This window comes from Podarcis muralis, chromosome 14 (genome assembly GCF_964188315.1).
Source record: "Podarcis muralis chromosome 14, rPodMur119.hap1.1, whole genome shotgun sequence".
NCBI classification, from domain to species: domain Eukaryota; kingdom Metazoa; phylum Chordata; class Lepidosauria; order Squamata; family Lacertidae; genus Podarcis; species Podarcis muralis.
Window position 1 is genome coordinate 43,179,666 of NC_135668.1, and position 18,538 is coordinate 43,198,203.

Below are 18,538 nucleotides of genomic sequence, written 5' to 3' on the forward strand. Positions count from 1 at the left end.
GGAGACCCTATCCTGTCCTGTCCTATAACTTGTGTTGATAAGCAGCATTGGCAGTTAAATAAGTGGAAGAACCTATAGAAGGGCTTCTGGAGAAGATTCAAAATACCTGGGCAGGTGTGTCTGGGAGAAAGCAACGCTACTTTGCAACTAAGGTAGCACAGCACCACATCGATCCAAATGCATCTTCCAGCTCAGCAATTCTGCGATTCTCTCTTGCCCACTTGTGTTAAACTTAAATTGAAAACAAACCACTTTGGGAAAGGGCGCAGTGCAGTGTTGATATTCAGATGTTGTTGCCGCACGCAACCTTCATCAGGCTTCCCGGAACCAATTCTATTTTCAAGTGAGTCCTTAAATACATATATATAGCTCCACAATACGCTTGGCAAACATTAATTTTAAAAGCAAAGGAGGATCGGAGACAAATCTAATTAACCTGCAACCTCAAGAACAAACACAGCTGTTTAGCAAACATGAGCTGCCTGCTGCTGCAGTATTTATGGTGGATGGAGATTGCGTTGCTCCTTTTGATGCGGAGAGATGATTGGGGTCCTCAAAGGTAACTCTGGACTGCAGATAAGCCTGTAAGTGGTTTTGACTTGCCAGAGTTGACTGGTTAGCTCTGAGCATCATTTAACTTGGGCCTCCTTGAGGCATTTGGGGGCAGTTGCTCGGGGTGGGGGAGGCCGGAGGTTCTTGCTGAAGTTGCAGTGTGCCATGGAAATGTTTAGAGCAGGGGGCGCCAGCTAGGAGTCAGCGGGTGCCATGATGCTTGGGAAAGTTTCTTTCTTTTCTTAAAAAGTAAGTCTCTAGCTGTCCTAGAAAGAAGGTTATGGGGTGAATTGTGCCGGGGCCTTCAAAGCAATTTCTGTGAAAGGAGAGTGTATCGCAGCCACCTTGTATATTTTTCCAGGTACTGAGGAATGCTCCCTGTTGCTATTAGACAGCATCCATCTCTCTCTCTCTCTCTCTCTCTCTCTGTGTGTGTGTGTGTGTGTGGGTGTGTGTGTGTGTGTGGGTGGGTGTGTAAGCTAAACAAGCTGTGGCTTAGGGCCCCACTCTCTTGGGGGCTGCAAAAACATTTAAAGAAAAAAAACTGGATGTACATTTCCAAAATATAAGCTAAAACCTACATACAGCAACAGTATTTTGTGTTGTGTTGGCTCCTATAATGTAATTAGATCCATAAATTACCACATAGCATATATTCAACACAAAAAACAGTGACAATTTGTTGTTGACAAAGGACAGCTGGACATATAAAGGGCCCCATTACCTTCAGTAGCTTAGGGCCTCATCAAACCTAAATCCGGCCCTGGTGTGTGTGTGTGTGTGTGTGTGTGTGTGTGTGTGTGTGTGTGTGTAGTCAATAAAGTGTGGTCTCCACGATCAGGACCAGCAGGGCAAAGCTCACTTCCCATGGTAAGGTTTTTGTTCTGCCACACCCATCAATTATTTTGCAGCTAATTTTTGACTGGCACCCGCAGCACGCTCTCAAAAATTGAAATGTGCCCATTGGGCCAAAAAGGTTGGTGACCCCTGGGCTTGAGAACGGAAACGCAGGCATTTAGAACCAGATCACTTGAGTGCTATAGCCAAGAATTTCCTGGGTCCTGGGAAATCATGTGGTTCTGGGAAGCAATAGCAGCTTTGCTTTAGTCATAGGTGAGCATTTGTTACCTGACGCATGGGTCAGCATTAATACACAACTTGCTCTGGCTCATGATGACAGAGCATGAATTTCCCCAACAGTAGAAAAAGGGAAACACGCAAAAAGCTGGTCCTAAAAGGTCTACATTGGCTCTTTGTATGTTTCCGAGCACAATTCAAAGTGCTGGTGCTGTCCTTTAAAACCCTAAATGGCTTCAGCCCTTTGTACCTGAAGGAGTGTCTGGAACCCACATCGTTCAGTCCGGACACTGATGTCCAGCTCTGGAAACACACCTTGGAAAAACCCTTTCAAAAACCATCAGCACTTACTAGACTTCCTCCAAACTCCAAGCCTCCACAGACCTCAAAGGTTGGTGCAAAGGCTCGTGGGATTGCAATGGAAAAGGCTCATGGGATTGCTTGAAGCTGTTTTCACACTGTTTGAGGGCCACTTTGGGGTTTGATTTATTTTGTGGCAGTGCGCATGTGCGTGGTCGCCCATGACTCGAACACACCGCACGGGGAGTTGCCTGTAAAATCTTTTAAAGCCCCCTTTTGTTTGTGCAGTTCTTTGGATTTGAATCATCGCTGCTCTTGAGAAACTGGATAATTCTTATCTGCTGGTGTTAGCCGCTTAGATTAACAAGTGACATCACGTTGTGACCCGTGCCCACTGTTTTTTAAACGTTGTGCTCCAGAGGTCTTGAGAAAATCCTCCCCCTTCAAAACGTTAATTAAAAACGAGGAGTCACTTTGGAGCAGTGTGTTCTTTGTAGAGGAGGGCTGCCTGACCCCCACCACACCACACCAGTAGTCTCCAAACAAGAAAATCCATATTTATTTCCTCCTGTGTCAGATGTACTCTCTTTCTCTCTTTGATATAATTAATTGTTTCTCAAGCTCTTGGGAATTCCCATGTTGCGGAGATGAATGGCTTGAGTGTATCATAATCCAGAAGATCCTCTTTGGGGGTCACACGGAAGGTGGCGAGGGCCGGAGGATGGGATCTGTTTTGCTTATTCCCAGAACGGAGTTGAGAGGCTCCCTTGTTCTGCTTCCATGATGTCAAGCTTATGTAAAAGGCCCCCTTTTGGGGTTGACACTGAAAAAGACCTCCATTTCTCACCCGTGCTTTATTGACAAGATGGTGAGATCATCGCGCCTTCCCTAATAAGCCCCCTCTGACTGCAAGTTTATCCAGTTAGTGGAGAGGTCACTGTGTAGGATGCAAGGACAGCAGAGGCCAAGAGACTGACGAGAGCATCGGGAAGTCAAATGCACTGCCTGTCTTGAGCCAGGGACATGGTGCCATGGTGCCAGCCTCTCCTCCCTAGGCTGGTTGCTGGAGAATGCTGCCAAATGAGCAGGATCAACTGCCCTAGAAAGCTGGATTGTATTGCTCCAGTATCATAATATTCATCTCAGATGGTACATGCATGGTGAATGGGCCAGGTCATGCAGCTGGAACTAGTGGAGGGGGAAGAATAGTCCTTTGCATTCCTTATTTAATGCCCCATTTGTGAATGCTTTAAAATTATTATTATTATTATTATTATTATTATTATTATTATTGCTGTCATGGTGGCTCCATGTTGATGTCACGCCGTTCCGCTGGTGGTGATGTTCTGATTGGCCTTTTCTGTGTAGCAGTCAAAATCGCAGCTGTCCATTCCATACCTTGCTCTGTTCCAGTCCTTTCCCAATGTTAGCATCCAACAAAATTATTTTTTTAAGAGCAACTGTACCCTGCTTTTCACAAGACACCCACTGCCTACAGGCTTACAGTCTTCAGAAGAAGAAAAAGGAAAGCATGGCACGCAAGGGAAGAGGGACAGGGAGGGAAGAGGAAGATGAAAACCAAGCTCAGGCGCTGCTTTCTAAACAGTTGCTTCTATAAAGACCAGCTGGCACACATTCAGGGGCAGATGGGGCCTGATGGAGCTGGGCTCCCAGCAAAGCTGGTAAAATGAGCCCTGCTTCCTGTCTCTCCCACTGAGGCAGTCTGATGCTCTCACAGCAAAGCCGATAGAGTGAGTGGTAATAATTAGACATTTCTTTTTTAATCAACTGTTCTTAAGGTTCATCACACCACATCAGGAGGCGCAATTAGCTTTAGCCAAATAGTATCTTGATTTCCTGGTTCCTTATATAGTCTGCCTGGTTGACGGCCTGTTCTGGAATGTTACCTTTTCTGGAGTATTAATCTGGTTTCATGCCGTTGCATTTTTTAAAAAGAAATATTTTAAAGGATTTTAGCCTAATCCTAAAAAGTCAGTCATGTTGATTCCCAACTTGACTTCCCATATTTCAGAATAATTCCAATGTCATGGAATTCTACTCAACATTGATCCAGAGGAGAACTCCAGTGTATAGTTATCAGAATAAAAACTTAAACACGTTGCAGGATTCCCCCAAAATGGACCAGAGGCAATTGTGTTTCATCCAGCAGAGCCTTACTGCTACTGAAGGCAAATGGTCACAAATCCCATACAGTCAGGATTGGCACTGCCCATAAGAAATCCAGTTGCAGCAGACTTAACTTAAACTTACAATAAGTAAGTTTGAGCATGTCTCTGAACAAAAAAAGAGATTTGGTTACACACCAGCAACATTCAGTTTGCTTCCTGGACTTCTGCCACACCAAAGAATTGCCAAATTGAAACATCTAAATCATGTACTATCAATCTGCACCTTTACTCACACCTTCCAGCAATCTTCCCCTTCCCTCCCGTATTCGTACGGAGTCCAGTAGCCTTTAAATGTTAACTTCTACTGAATTAAGTGCATGGTGTAGCCGTTGCTGTGCCTTGTGTGAAGTGCAGTAGTATTGAACCCATCTTGGCATTAGGCTGCTGGTGACTAAACAAATGAATGCCTTCCATTTACCAAATTGCCCTTTTGTAATTTGATCTCCACATATCTTCTCTGTCCACCCGGACAGCCTTTCTCCCTTGTCATGTCGTTAAGAAGATGCTGTCTTCTGTTCGGCGTTTCCAGTAGGATGGATGAATGTTGTAAATCCACTTTGCCTTCCAAAAAGCCCCATCCATTAATTCCTTTCCCCCTGAAGCATAATCCAGCTATCGCTTCTTGAGCCACTTTGTGCAAACATTCTTGGTCTCTCAGCTGTCACTTTTCTGTCCTGCTGGCTTTTGTGTTGTCTATTTAAACCCCAACAGAATGCCAGACCTGTATCCCAGCGCTCTAGCCTGACCCTTGCGGCCCTTTGGGGATATGGACCACTTCCATCGGCCGTCATTCCATCGCACTGTTGCTAATCCACTTGAGAGCTGTGGCAAATAAATGTCCTTTGAGAAACGTGACTCCCGTTCCAAAAGGCATTCCATCATGTGGGAGCTCTTAATTTTTTTCTTTTTTCTTTTTAATGACTAGTGAAAAGTTTATGCAGAAAGTTCTCCCCGCAATTAATTTTTACATTATTAAACAAGATCTGCCAATATATAACATGGATTCTTTTTGACGGATTTGAAATATTTTTTAAAAATCTATCTAGAGATAAAGAGAAAAGTTTTTGTGCAGAAAATAATAATAGGGGATCAGCAGCATTTGAAATTTGCCAGGTGCATTTTGAACCTGGCTATTAGTTGCGGGTGGTGCTGTGGGTTAAACCACAGAGCCTAGGGCTTGCTGATCAGAAGGTTGGCGGTTTGAATCCCCACAATGGGGTGAGCTCCTGTTGCTCAGTCCCTGCTACTGCCAACCTAGCAGTTCGAAAGCACGTCAAAGTGCAAGTAGATAAATAGGTACCACTCCGGCGGGAAGGTAAACGGCGTTTCCATGCGCTGCTCTGGTTCGCCAGAAGTGGCTTAGTCATGCTGGCCACATGACCTGGAAGCTGTACGCCGGCTCCCTCAGCCAGTAAAGCGAAATGAGCGCCGCAACCCCAGAGGTGGTCACGACTGGACCTAATGGTCAGGGGTCCCTTTACCTTTTATTGGTCGCTTGTGACCAAAGGAATATGCCCAGGTGCCAGGATGGCGTCTGATGTCTCCACCATCTGGAGGTGTGTGCCTGGGGATCCGTGGATCTTGACTGTTTTTATGCATTAGCAACGAACCCTGTAGAAATGTATCCATGATTTTTTTTTTTATCTTCGCAACCAGAACAAATTTCAGCAACCAAAAAGTCATATTGAAAAACACAACTTTCAAGCTGCTTGGGCCCCAAATGGCTACTGGGTGTTTTGTTTTGGCGACTGTAACACCAGTTGAAGGAGCCATTTGGCCACCTAGCTTATATATCTGACTTATATATACTTATATATACACCTACATATCACCTCATAAACATCTCAGCAAACCCAGTTTTGGATTTCCTACAAATCAGCACACTCTCCAGACCTTATTTAGCCAAGCCCAATGCTACAAACAGCACACAGAGAAATCAATGAGGCTGGTTTGATGGGCAATGCAAGGATGCAGAGAGAGATCTGCTAAGGGCTATTAGAATCGATCGGGGAAAACCTTCTGAAATCAACAAGGAAAACATGGGAAGGAGCAGAGCAGCAAACAAGAAAATTCTTGAGAACAAAAAGGCAAGCTTTGTGAGAAGCCAATGGCAAGAACTAGGGTTAGCAGTGGCCGAGCAAAGAGAGGACAAGTTTTGGCTTTTGGTGTCTTGGAGCATGAAAGAATCAAGATCAACACTAGATGCCACCATATTGGCACAATGTTGGGTGGTTTACTATGCTGATTTTTTTGGAGGACAGGGCAATCATTCGATGCCGAGGTGACCATCAATCAGCCACCTTAAGTGGAATACCTGAAAGCCGAGCATGTCTGTGTAGCTCAGTGTCAGAGTATTTGCTTTGCATGCAGAAGTTCCCCGGGTTCAACCCCTGTCATCTCCAGGTGGGGTGGGAGAGATACTGTGCATGAAATCCTGGAAAGCTGCTGCCAGCCAGTGTAGACAGTACTGAACTAGGTGGAACAATGGACCGACTGCATGTAAGACGGCTGTGTTCCTGTGCCCCTTGTTCGTTTGCTTTTAAAATAATTTTTATTAAAGGTTTTCTTAGTTTACAAAAGCACATGCATTGTCTCTTTTTTCAGGTTGTGTTTTCTACAGATCAGTTACATTTGTTGTGAGACATTACTTGGGTCAAACATGTATAGAGTTGACTGTACCTGCTAATTGACTCAGTACTATCATTACAGAATCCCCAAACACTTAGTTATCATACGTGTATAGTATGCTTAGCTTGAGGAGTATGTGTGCTCTTGGTTTATAGTTTATCTGCACTGGGGGGGAAAATTTTTTTGATTACAGTTTATTTCTGACACATGTAATTTTCCCCATTGCTGATTCATTCCAATGTCTGAAATAAGTGCAGCCAATATGAAAGTTGTTCCATTATTGCTGGCGTTCTTTTCTGTATCTTTGATTACAAAGGTCTTAATCTGTGTTTTGTTGTTGTGAATGCGACCGGCTTAGTCATCCTTTGATGCCGGGTGACTCAGATTTGCCATACGTTTTCCTTCAAACTTCGCACTTGGTTAGAATTTAGACCATGCCAGAGGAGGCTCGGAGCGTATTGCTTCAACCCATGGGTGACCTTTCGAGCAAAGCATTCTTACGAGTCGTAGCCTGCTGTAAATCTATCTTGGTGGAAAACTGTCAGCCTTGGAAAATGTTGCAAATGCGAACGTTTCAGACATGACGTCTGTGGACAAAAAAACGGTGGCCAGTGCTAACCCTAGAAAGATCTTCACCTCCCAAAGCATCTGCGATAACTTCTAATTATTTATCTGTGATAAATTGTGTCATCTCAATGTATACAAGTTGTACAAGTGACAATAAAGTATTTCAACTTGCTTGAACCTCTAAGAAATAAATTTAGGGAGCTTTCCCCCCTGTCCTTCAGATGCCTTGACATGGTAACTCTTACGTACTAATGGAAAAAAAATATTTTGGGTACTGTGAATTAATTCCATAGAGATTTTGGATTAGTGGAAATATCATGCTTTGGTACAGGAAGTAGAAGGGCTCAGCAGGGCTCATGCCTTGCATGTAGAACAGGGATATGGGATTTATGGCTTTCCAGATGCTGTTGGGCTTCAACACCAATTAGACTCAGCCACCATTACCAATAGTTGGAGAGCACCAAATGATTTCTGGTAGCCAGGCTGGAAAAGACTTCACCTGAGATCTTGGACATCTGGTGCGAGGCAATGCAGACAATACCGAGGGGTGGTGGCTAGATGGAAAACTGGGCTATAGGAAGCTGGACTCATCATGTGCTCTCAAAGCAATAATGCAATGTGCTTCTCAACTCGAATGAATAGCATGTTCTAGCTGTTGAGCATGTGAGCAGCTGTATACTTCGTCAGACCCTGCTCCCCTGGGTGCTCTGACAACTCTCTTCTTACAGGACAGTCCTGTTTTTTGTTCCTTGGAAGAGTTTTTTGCCGTGTCAGTGCAAAAAATATAAACAGAAAATCTAGAATAAGCAGGACATAAATCACTTCCACAACCTGCTTATTTACCTGTTGTTCACTTTAAAATATGGAACAAATGAACTTCAAAAAACTGCTGATTGTAAGGTTGCACAGTCAATCCATGTTACCGAAGTCTCTTGACAGCCAAAGGACTAGATTTGGGTTGACATTGTCCTCAGTCCCCTCAGTCCCTGGGGCAAAATGAGAGTGCCTGAAAGACCTACGAATTGTCTTGTGACTTTGTCTGATTGCAAATCTTGATGGCTACGATGGATGGCAGCGTGCCTCTGAGTAGCAGTCTCTGGGGAACAACAACAGAGGAGTCCTGCCCTTGGGCTTCCCAGAGGTATCTGATTATCCACTGTGGGAAACAGGATGTTGGACTAGCTAAACCTTTGGTCTGATCTAGCAGGACTCTTGTTCTTATTTTTAGTGCCTTGTAGTCCACAGATGCCAGGAATTAGCTTGATAGGCTCATAACTCACCCTGGGACTTTGTTGTCTTCCATTCTCCACATACACCCCTTCTCCAAGTTCAGTTGGAAATGCACTTCCTGGATATGCCAGATTGGTTGATCTGTGAGTCTTGTCTTTTGGGTAGGAGGTTTGGGCGAGATGGCCTTTAAGATCCTTCCAGCTCTTGTGGGGAAGCCCTGTTAACATGAAGGGCTGTATTTTGCTGGTTTCTCTTCGCCCCACTTCTTTGGGTGCTGCTGGATACTCTGAGGCCACAGTGAGGCTTTGCAGGCAAAAGCAATGCCTCTCTGTGCCATTGGCTTGCCTGCTCTGATGTCACAGCAAGCCTAGGATTAGATAGTTCAGTGCTGGTGCCAGTGTGGTGTAGTGGTTAAGAGCAGTTGACTTGTAATCTGGTGGACCGGGTTTGCGTCCTCCACATGCAGCTGCTGGGTGACCTTGGGCTAGTCACACTTCTCTGAAGTCTCTCAGCCCCACTCACTTCACAGAGTGTTTGTTGTGGGGGAGGAAGGGAAAGGAGAATGTTAGCTGCTTTGAGACTCCTTCGGGTAGTGATAAAGCGGGATATCAAATCCAAACTATTCTTCTTCTGCTGCTGCTAAGTGGAGAGAATTTGAATCCAGAGGCGTAGAGGCAACATTTTTTAAATTAACCCCCTCTCTGCCAGTTATCAGAGGGTGGCAGGACTACAAGGAGACACACACTCGCCTCTGCCATCAGCCAGGGTGCCAAGACTGCACCCCAGAGCAAAATATCATGGGAAAGGGGAGACCAACTTGGCCATGAAGGAGCAGCTGTGCTAATGTTGGCTCTCCTCTCCCCCTACCCTCATTCCTTTTCCATTGCCTCTGTTTAGTGATCCTGTGGGCTGTCTTGTCTTTTAATACCACAGTGCTTAAAAAATAAAAATTAACCAGGTGCTTTATCAGTGTTCAATATTAATAGTTGTGGTAGTAGCTGCAGTCGATGATGACAATGTAATAATAATAGCTGCCCGAGACAGAGATCTTTCAAACCCGAAACAGGGGTTTGGGAGACTTTTGTTGACGTTTTGCTGCTTTGTAATACGGGCTGGCAGAAATGATCAAAGGGGGTTTGCATACCGGCAGGGCTTTTGTTGGCAAAGGAAGAGGAACAAGCCAGAGGGGAAGGGCTCCCGAGCTCTCATAGCTAGAGGAGGAGTCCCTGCCTGCGTGAGAGCAATAGACTCCGGCTTCCCTCCTGCCAAGGGAGTAGGTGAAATTCTTCTCGAAAAGAAAGGCAGCATCTTTCATCAGCCGGAAGTTATCCAAGATAGTTGGACAGGCATTTATAATATGAGTGGCTCCTGGCCAAATACTACTCAGACCTGGGTTCCCAGCATAGCATGACTTCCCTTGTGGGCTTGCTTGTTTTAAAATGTCCTGCTTTTGCATCTGGGGTATTTTGGCAGGCGTGCCTGTTTGAATGTGTATTATACTTTTTTTTTGGAAACAAACGAAGAAGGCACCACCGGTCCTTATAACGGAAGGTCCCGAAATGTAGACTCGCTTGAAACTTGGTAGATGGGAAGCTAACAATATTTTATTCTTACCTCTTGGAAAGACAGCAGAAATGTAAACCACTGAGGCCCAGAGAATAAGACCTTTAGCAATTCTTTCTTTCTTTTTACCTTAAGCAATAAAATAGGAATGTAAATACCGTTGGGTGTTTACGATCTGATTACTGTGAATGAGACTATTGCCATGGTTTCATCTGAACCGTTCAATGCTCTGAGACCCTTCAGGATGAAAGATGGTCTAAACATGCAAAATAAATCAATGAATGAATAAACTAAAGTGACTCTGGATTGGAGTCTGGGATGTTGGGGAAGGAAACACCCTCTCCTTAAATATTATTCAATATTTGTGGATGTTTCCTAACTGCGGAGCCATCTTGAGGCCTTTTGCTGCCTGAGAGAAAGGCCCCATCTGCACTATGCATTTAAAGCACTGTGGTACCACTCTAAAGAGCAATAGCTTCCCCAAAGAATCCTGGGAAATGGAGTTTGTTAAGGATGCTGAGAGTTGCTAGGATACCCCTATTCCCCTCAAAAAATTCAGAGCTGTGTAACAATCAACTCCTCTTCCCATGGAATTCTGGGAACTGTACCTCTGTGAGGGAAACAGGGGGTCTCCTAGCAACTCTCAGCACCCTTAACGAACTCCATTTCCCAAGATTCTTCGTGGGAAGCCATGTCTGCTAAAAGTGGTATCATAGTGTTTTGATAATGTAGATGGGGCCAGAGATGGGCACCCCCAATTCCATGTACAGTGGTACCTTGGTTCTCAAACGTAATCCGTTCCAGAAGTCCGTTCCAAAACCAAGGCGCACTTTCCCATAGAAAGTAATGCAAAATGGATTGATCTGGTGCAGACTTTTAAAAACAAACCCTAAAACAGCAATTTAACATGAATTTTACTACCTAACGAGACTATTGATCCATAAAATGAAAGCAATAAACAATGTACTGCAGTCACACAATCATTCAATCAATCAGTAGCTGAACTGAGTTCCACACAGTCACAAAAACAAAAAGAGTCGCAAAAACATAAACACAAAATAAATAGCAAAAACAGACCTCAGCATAACACTCAAAACGGAAGTGTGGCACTCAAATCAGAAGCGTAACACTCAAAACGGAGCACGTCCGGCTTCCGAAAAGGGTTCGCAAACCAGAACACTTACTTCTGGGTTTGCAGTGTTTGGGTTCCAATTTGTTTGAGTACCAAGGTGCTGGAGAACCAAGGTATCACTGTACAGAAGTTAACTGGCCTGGAAGTCAAACCTTACTTTATGCCTGCCTACAGGGCAGGAGCCTCCACTGTACCTGAGGACACTAAACTAGGGCACGGGGTGCAAGATAGGTCCCACATGGCACAAAATGCAGCATCACAACCCATCACCTCTCTTTGCTGCCCCAAACGCTGTAGCCACCACCACCCCCATCTTCCTGATGATGATGCTAGGTCTGTTTGAATGGACAGTTCACCTGTAGGAATGGCACAGGCAAACAGATTTGGATTTGAGGAACAGCAGCTTTTAGGAGACAAAAGTCAGAAGGTTTCCAACTGGAGTTGCTGGCGAGAGATGCCCAGTAACCTCTTGGGGCCCTTATGCTCCTTGCAGTAGGAAAGTCTGTCTGTCTGTCTGTACTCATGCTTGGCGTGTATATATTTATAAAGAAAGCAGCTATTACAAAGACCCCATAAGCTTTTGACCCCTTTTCAAAGGAAGCGAAACCCATTCGGCAGCACTACACCTCGAACTTCTCACCGCTTGGAAGTAACAATGCTTTTCTGCTGCAGAACGGGATGCACAAAAACACCCACAAGCCTCAGTCCAGCTGCGTACACACCCTGTCAGAAAAATTGGCCGCAGTGCCAATTTGGCAGGGAGAGCCGAGTGACGATGAGGCCCAAATCCGGTTCCTGAACAGCTCCCCTGTACCGTTGCCAATTTTATTTATTAAATTTACATCCGGCCTGCCTTCTATAATTTGAGCCCAAGGCAGTATTTGTAGGGTTCCCAGGTGGTCGCTTTAGCAGGCAACGACAGCATCCGGATTTCCTTCGCTTCAGGAAGGTTGCTGAGCCATGTGCCTTGAAGCCAGGTGTGGGCAGATGTCAGACTTGCAAGATCTTCATGGGTTTGCGCTAGAACACCCAAGGCTCACCAGCAGGAGCCAGCGGCAAAACAGTGGTTCAAGGAGCCAGACCCAACATGCTGGCTTATGGGGCAGAGCCAGTTGCATCTCCCAACCCTGGGTGTCAGGCACAGAACTTGCTTGCCTGTGCAAACCTACATCTGAGATGCTGCAGAACAGAGATTCTAACAGCCCGATATTTTTCTTGATGTGTGTGTGGAGAAGTCTTTTCATTGCCGATAATTGTTTAAAAATTAGCAGCCAGAAATCCTTACTGGTCTTCTACAAACCCTCTAGCTAACCAGTATACCCTGATTCACATTTGGCTTGTCTCTGCTTTTTAAAACCATACCCTGGAAGCTCTGCAATAGCTCTCAACTTGAGCAGAGGAGTCACTGCTGGTGAAGTTTGTGCTGTTCCTCATCCAGCTAAAAGGATGCCTATCTAGGACACTTGCTTCTGTGTGTGTGTGTGCATGCAAATGACCTCCTCTCCTAGCAGGATTGGGATGGTCTTGCGTAACTGGACACCTGAAACTTTGTTCTTTGCTGACCTAATGCATTAACAAGCCTTTAACGCCCGTATGTTTCTAATGCAGGTGGCAAAAGTGGAATATGTTAGAAAAAAGCCAAAATTAAAAGAAGTCCTGGTGAAGCTAGAAGAGCATATGGAATGCACCTGTACGTCGTCAAATTCTAATTCAGATTTTCGAGAAGAAGAAACAGGTATGTTGACATTTGGGTGGGGATGGGCTTTAATTTAAGCTGGAACGTCTGGGTACAATGTGGCTGTTGAAGTTCTCTGGGGAGCGGGGAGGGGTCTCAGGCACTTAAAACCAGAAGAGGAGAACAGGTGGTGGTCAGAAGTTCCAACCACAGCATTTGGAACTGTGCTTTACTCGTTTACTTAAATATTCTTATATCACTCCTTTCTGATAAAACGTTCAAGGCGGCTTGCAGCGCAGTATTGGAAAACAATACAATAAAACACAAATTCGGCGATGAAAAGCAGCAATAGGTGGCAGATTGTGGGTTGTGGCCAATTAAATCTTACTTAGAGTAGACCCACTGAAATCAATGGATTTAAATTTATCTTGATTGGCTGCTCTGTGTGTGTTACTTAGCTGGCTACAACGCCGTAACTTAAAACTGAGGATTCATATGCTAGGAGAGCTAAAATTATCATCTGGGCAGACCAAATGCCTAAGCTCTTCGTAAAGTGACGAAAGGCCTTCAGAGAGGGAGTGTGGCGAGTCTCCTTAGTTAACTTTGAAGTCCTCCCCTTCCTCTAGGCAACTCAGCCAGGTGTAGTGGCCAGGAATCCATGCTGGCTTTATATCAGGAGGTGCAGTCACTCAGATTTGCATTGTTTATAGCTAATGGCCACTACAATATAATTCACAAAACACCCGGAGGAAGGTAACACACAAATGTTCAGAAATGTGGGTTTTTGGGTTTTTTGTTTTTTTTACCTTGTCAAGTTCCTCTTATCAATTAAACAAATTAAAAATTCTCTTGGCAGCCAGTGCTGTTTCAGATCAAAAGGGCAATCTGTAGATTTCTCACTGCCAGCACATGCAAAGCTACCCTATTACAGGTAACAAACTTCTTGACATTGGCCAACGGCCATCTAATTTTTAAATAGCTCCCTTGTAGAATTTTTAATATATATTTTTTAAGGGAAGGGATCAATCACTAGGTGAGTTGTATAAAGGGCAAAACAGAGTACTGTCGTACCTTGGAAGTCGAACACCTTGAAAGACAAACGTTTTGGCTACCGAACACCACAAACCTGGAAGTGGTTGTTCCGGTTTGTGAAAATTCTTTGGAACCCGAACATCCAACAGGGCTTCCGATTGGCTGCAGGAGCTTCCTGCAGCCAATCGGAAGCCACACCTTGGTTTCCGAATGTTTTGGAAGTCGAACGGACTTCCAGAACGGAGTCCGTTCGACTTCTGAGGTATGACTGTATAGCATAAGCAGAGGTGAAAGGGCAACAGGCAGATTACGAAAGAAATCTCTAAAAATCAAGCACTGTTTTAGATTTGGCTCACACTTGTTGCTGTTGTTTTGCTGGCAAATTTGAGTAATGGTAAGGATTAATGGGAAAGGGCCATTTGTTCAGCCATGGAGTCTTTTCATTCCATTCCCGGCATCTCCAGGCAGTTTTGAGAATCGCCCCCTGCCAGATAACATGAAGAGCATCTACCTGTCAATGTAGACAACTATTGAACTAAACAGACCCAGTGGCCTGATTCATACAATTTAAGACAGCTCCCATCGTTCCTTTGGCTGCTCAGTTATCTTTCTGAACACACTTAGAGAGGAGGAAGTGGGGCTGTGGTACTTGCCCTACTCTCAGGTGCAATATATGCATAGAGCTTGAAAGAAACCCTACCCCAAGATACCCAGTTGCGGTCACAGAGCCTGTACCCCAGGGTTAACCAATGTTGTGTCCAGTTACGGTGCCTTCTCCCCCAACCAGACATGCTGGCTGGGATTGATGGAGTTGGGAGTGTACAGGTTCGTACATAAATGGTATGGGGGCAAGAGATACGAGTGGTCTTGATCCCACTCTTCTTTTTACATCAGTTTCATGTGATATCTGAATGGTCCTGTCCCAAATGCTATGCATTTTCTGCACCCGGCAGGTAATACCTTGGAGAGGTAAAACTAAACACCTTAACCAGGTGGAACAAATTACTGTTCTTTTATTTTTTTTTTGGAGAAGGAATAATGGAAACAATTGAATTTTTTTAAAATCAATAAATGCATTTCCTTTGGGTGTTTGCTTCTTCTTCTTTTTACGCCATCCCTGCCCTTGTGTCAACAGGAAGGCCTGGGGGGAAAGGTAAAAAACGGAAAAGAAAAAAGTTAAAACCCTCATAAAAAATTACTGCCGCTGACCAGGTAGGACCTGTCTGCTGAAACTACCCTTAATACCACAAGCAACTGAAAATATAATCAGCTATTCTCACTCTCCCACCTAATCACTGTTCAAAAATCTTTACACGTGGAGCAGCCAAGAAATCAGAAATGATTGGCTCAGATAATTCTTTTCACGAGTTTCTTTCCCCTTGACAGCTATGCTTGTTGCTGCAAGCACCTCACATCCTTTCTTTCCTTTCCATACTTTAATTTTGGAGGGATTAATATTAAACGCTTGCAATCTGCAGCTCCCTGCTATTTTTGAATTGCCGTTGATTTCCAAGGGTGGTTCAGGTGTTCTGTGATAATACTGAAATGCTATTGAACAAGGATCCTTATTTGCTTGATATTTGTTGCATTTATATAACACCCTTCTCTCCAAGGAGCTCGAGGGGGTGGGGACACAGTTCTCCCTCTCCTCACTTAAACCCCACAACAACCCTGTGAGGTAGGTTAGGCTGAGAGGCAACGAATGGCCCAAGGTCACCCTTCGTGGCCAAGAGGGGATTTGAACCCTGGTCTCCCAGGTTTAAGTCTGGCACTCTAATCACTACACCACACTGGCCCTCAAAGATTCTGGCCCTCAAACACACACCATCAATAAAATACGGCCTGCCACTTCTATTCCTATTTCCAACAGGCTTGCACCAGATTTGAACGTGGCCCTAGTCTTCAGGGATATATTAGGAACCGAGGGTGTAGAGTTTTGCTGTAAGAAGATCTACATCACCAGGCATGCCCCATACAAGAAATCTCCCTTAGCGTAGTCGAGATGAAGGCAAAAGTTCCTGGGTGTTGCACTGAAAAAGCTGAATTATTTAACGCACTGAGCAAATGATATGTGTAAAGGAAATGAATGTATTCTATGTCAACTGGATAGTCTTTATGAACTACTGGGGGGGGGGGGATTGCTAAGGATAGTACTCTGGTCTGCTGCAAGTCCTGTCTTTCAGGGGAGCCCAGAACTTGTGGGAACTGTATTATATAAGCAAAGGTTTGGGCAGGTTAAATCTAAGCATGCAACACAGTCAAAAGAGAACAACAGCGAGTAGTTTCTTGGCTGGATTTAGGAACCCTGCACATTTTGTGTTTTTATCCTGTATTTTTATGTTGTGAATAGCCCTGAGATCCTCGGATGAAGGGCAGTATATAAACTTGATGATGATGATGATGATGATGATGATGATCATCATCATCATCATCATCATCCAGAAGGGGCATGGGCACCACTTTTCTGTGACTGCTGGACAGCTCAGTTGGTTAGAGTGTGGTGCTGATAGTGTCAAGGTTACGGGACTCTGTGATTCTACATAAATATGATTCATCTCATGGCACTGCCAAGATGTTGAAAGGTTCAGCTCCATTTCTGATGGAGCCAATCCCATGGGTCCTTCCCATATCCATTCAGGGAATGGAGTGTGGAAAACTCCTGTGGTGCTAGCGTTTTAATGCCTAATTTTTTTTTAAAGCAAGGGTGGTAAGCTGCCTCCTCCTTCCCCTTGCTCCCCCCATTTTGCCTCCATCTCGCACCATCCCTGACCTTTGGCCATTCTGGCTTGCGATTGGAGGCTGACCATCTCCGTAAGGCCGCAAGTTAGCAACCCCTGAATTAAAGTGTGAGAAAGCCACTCCCAATACCCCTGTTATGTCATATTAAGGGCACGTAAGTAACTTTTTAGTCAGGAATGAGGAGGGGGTCCCCCCCCCAAATGATCTTAAGAAGGAAGTTCAATCTTCTAACCGTACAATTGCCTTGTGCTCCCCATCCCTTTTCTCTTTTGCAGATGTAAGGTGAAAATAAGCTAGAAAACATTTCTCTCTGGGACATGGATGTACATTGTTTGTTACATTCCTGAACCTACTGTGTATGGTGCTTTAATGACTGTATACTTCATTCATTCTCCTACGTTGGGGGGGAAATTGTCTTAAAGAAAGAGAGAGAAAGAGAGAGAGAGACTTCACAAGAAGAAAGAGACAATGTACATTTGTTTAATACGACATCAAAGCAAGTATTGTAGCACTCTATGAAACAATACGAAGTTTCCCTGTCCAAAACAACAACAACAACCCAAGAAGACAACTCAAGAAAAACAAAATGGCATTGGTAGAGGAATACCAAAAGTACCCTGGCAACACAACAAAAGACAATGCTAAATTAAGTGAAGAACAGATTTCCTCTGAGAAGAGCAGTCAATGGTGCTTTCTTTTCTGTTTGTTTCTGTCAAGAAATGTGCCTGCATTCTTGATGAAGATGGATGGACACTGATGGAGTTTAGGCACACATACAAAAAAGAAAAAGAAAAAAAAAGAGCAGGAATGTATCAAATGCCACAGCAGACACTTAATAGAAGCAGTGTGATTTTGCTTGACGGTATTTTAACGTCTATACAAAAAAAAAAATCCTTCTGGGGCGCCTTAAGTGGATGTTTTGGTTTATTTTGTTTTTTTGTTTTTTACACCATAAAGTTATTATTAAGCTTTCTTTTTACTCTTTGCCTAGCTTTTTATTATCCTTTTTGGACTACATTTACCAATAACCCATATAGAAGACTGCTGTAGCCATGGCGAAACGGGACACACAGACAAGTATGGAATTTCTCCTAGTGGGATGCAAACTAATGAGATGTATTAAAATAAAAATGGTATACCTATGCATAATTTTCTAAATGTTTCTTGGTTTATGTCCCGTTTCCCCTCTCCTCCCCGCCCCCAACCTCCTCCAGTCCTGCACACGTTATTTAAAGCAGTGGCTTTTCAGAAATGTTGCCAGGATTTGTTTGCTTTTTGTCGGCAAAAAGGATTGTAATGATGGAAGGTTTGGTGCTCCTGATCTTCCTCTGCCATGTACAGCCACAGAGCAGAGATCAGGTGGAGGTGGGGTGGATTCTTGGATTCATTTTCATTAACATGAGGCAATAGCAAGGCCCAGTAGTATTGGCCCTTGTGTGTGTCAAAGGACGTCCAAGAATATACAGTCATACCTTGGGTTACAGACGCTTCGGGTTACGCGATTTCAGGTTGCGCACAGCGCCCAACCCGGAAGTACCAGAACGGGTTACTTCCGGGTTTTGGCGCGTGCGCAGAAGACCAAATCGCAACCCACACGTGCGCAGATGCGGTGCTGCGGGTTGCGGACGTGCTTCCCGCACGGATCACGTTTGCAACCCGAGCGTCCACTGTACCCAGAATCCTCAGCAACATGCAAGAATTTTGTGGCTGATGCCCAGAGTTCTCTCAACAAGAGAGGTCAACAGACCTTCCTGAGGGGAAGAAGTTTGAAAGTCACTGTTTTGTTTTTTAGAGACAAAAAAACCCAGCGCCACAACTCCCTGATGTGCATAAGCAACCTCTGGCTATATGCGA

The 18,538-nt window shown here is 44.4% G+C and overlaps 1 protein-coding gene across 2 annotated transcripts in view; it reads left to right on the plus strand.

The window, feature by feature from the left end:
- The window catches only part of PDGFA (platelet derived growth factor subunit A), a 63,442-nt gene extending 45,609 nt beyond the window's left edge, over positions 1–17,833 (plus strand). Inside the window, exons 5-7 of one of the 2 annotated variants that reach the window (XM_077918571.1) lie at positions 12,847–12,973; positions 15,081–15,157; positions 16,960–17,833. In XM_077918571.1, the coding sequence (XP_077774697.1) occupies positions 12,847–12,973; positions 15,081–15,136 (183 nt within the window). In that variant the 3' untranslated portion in view covers positions 15,137–15,157; positions 16,960–17,833. The remainder of the gene's footprint in view (positions 1–12,846; positions 12,974–15,080; positions 15,158–16,959) is intronic. The other variant, XM_077918572.1, reaches the window with a different exon arrangement.
- Positions 17,834–18,538: the final 705 nt, after the last annotated feature.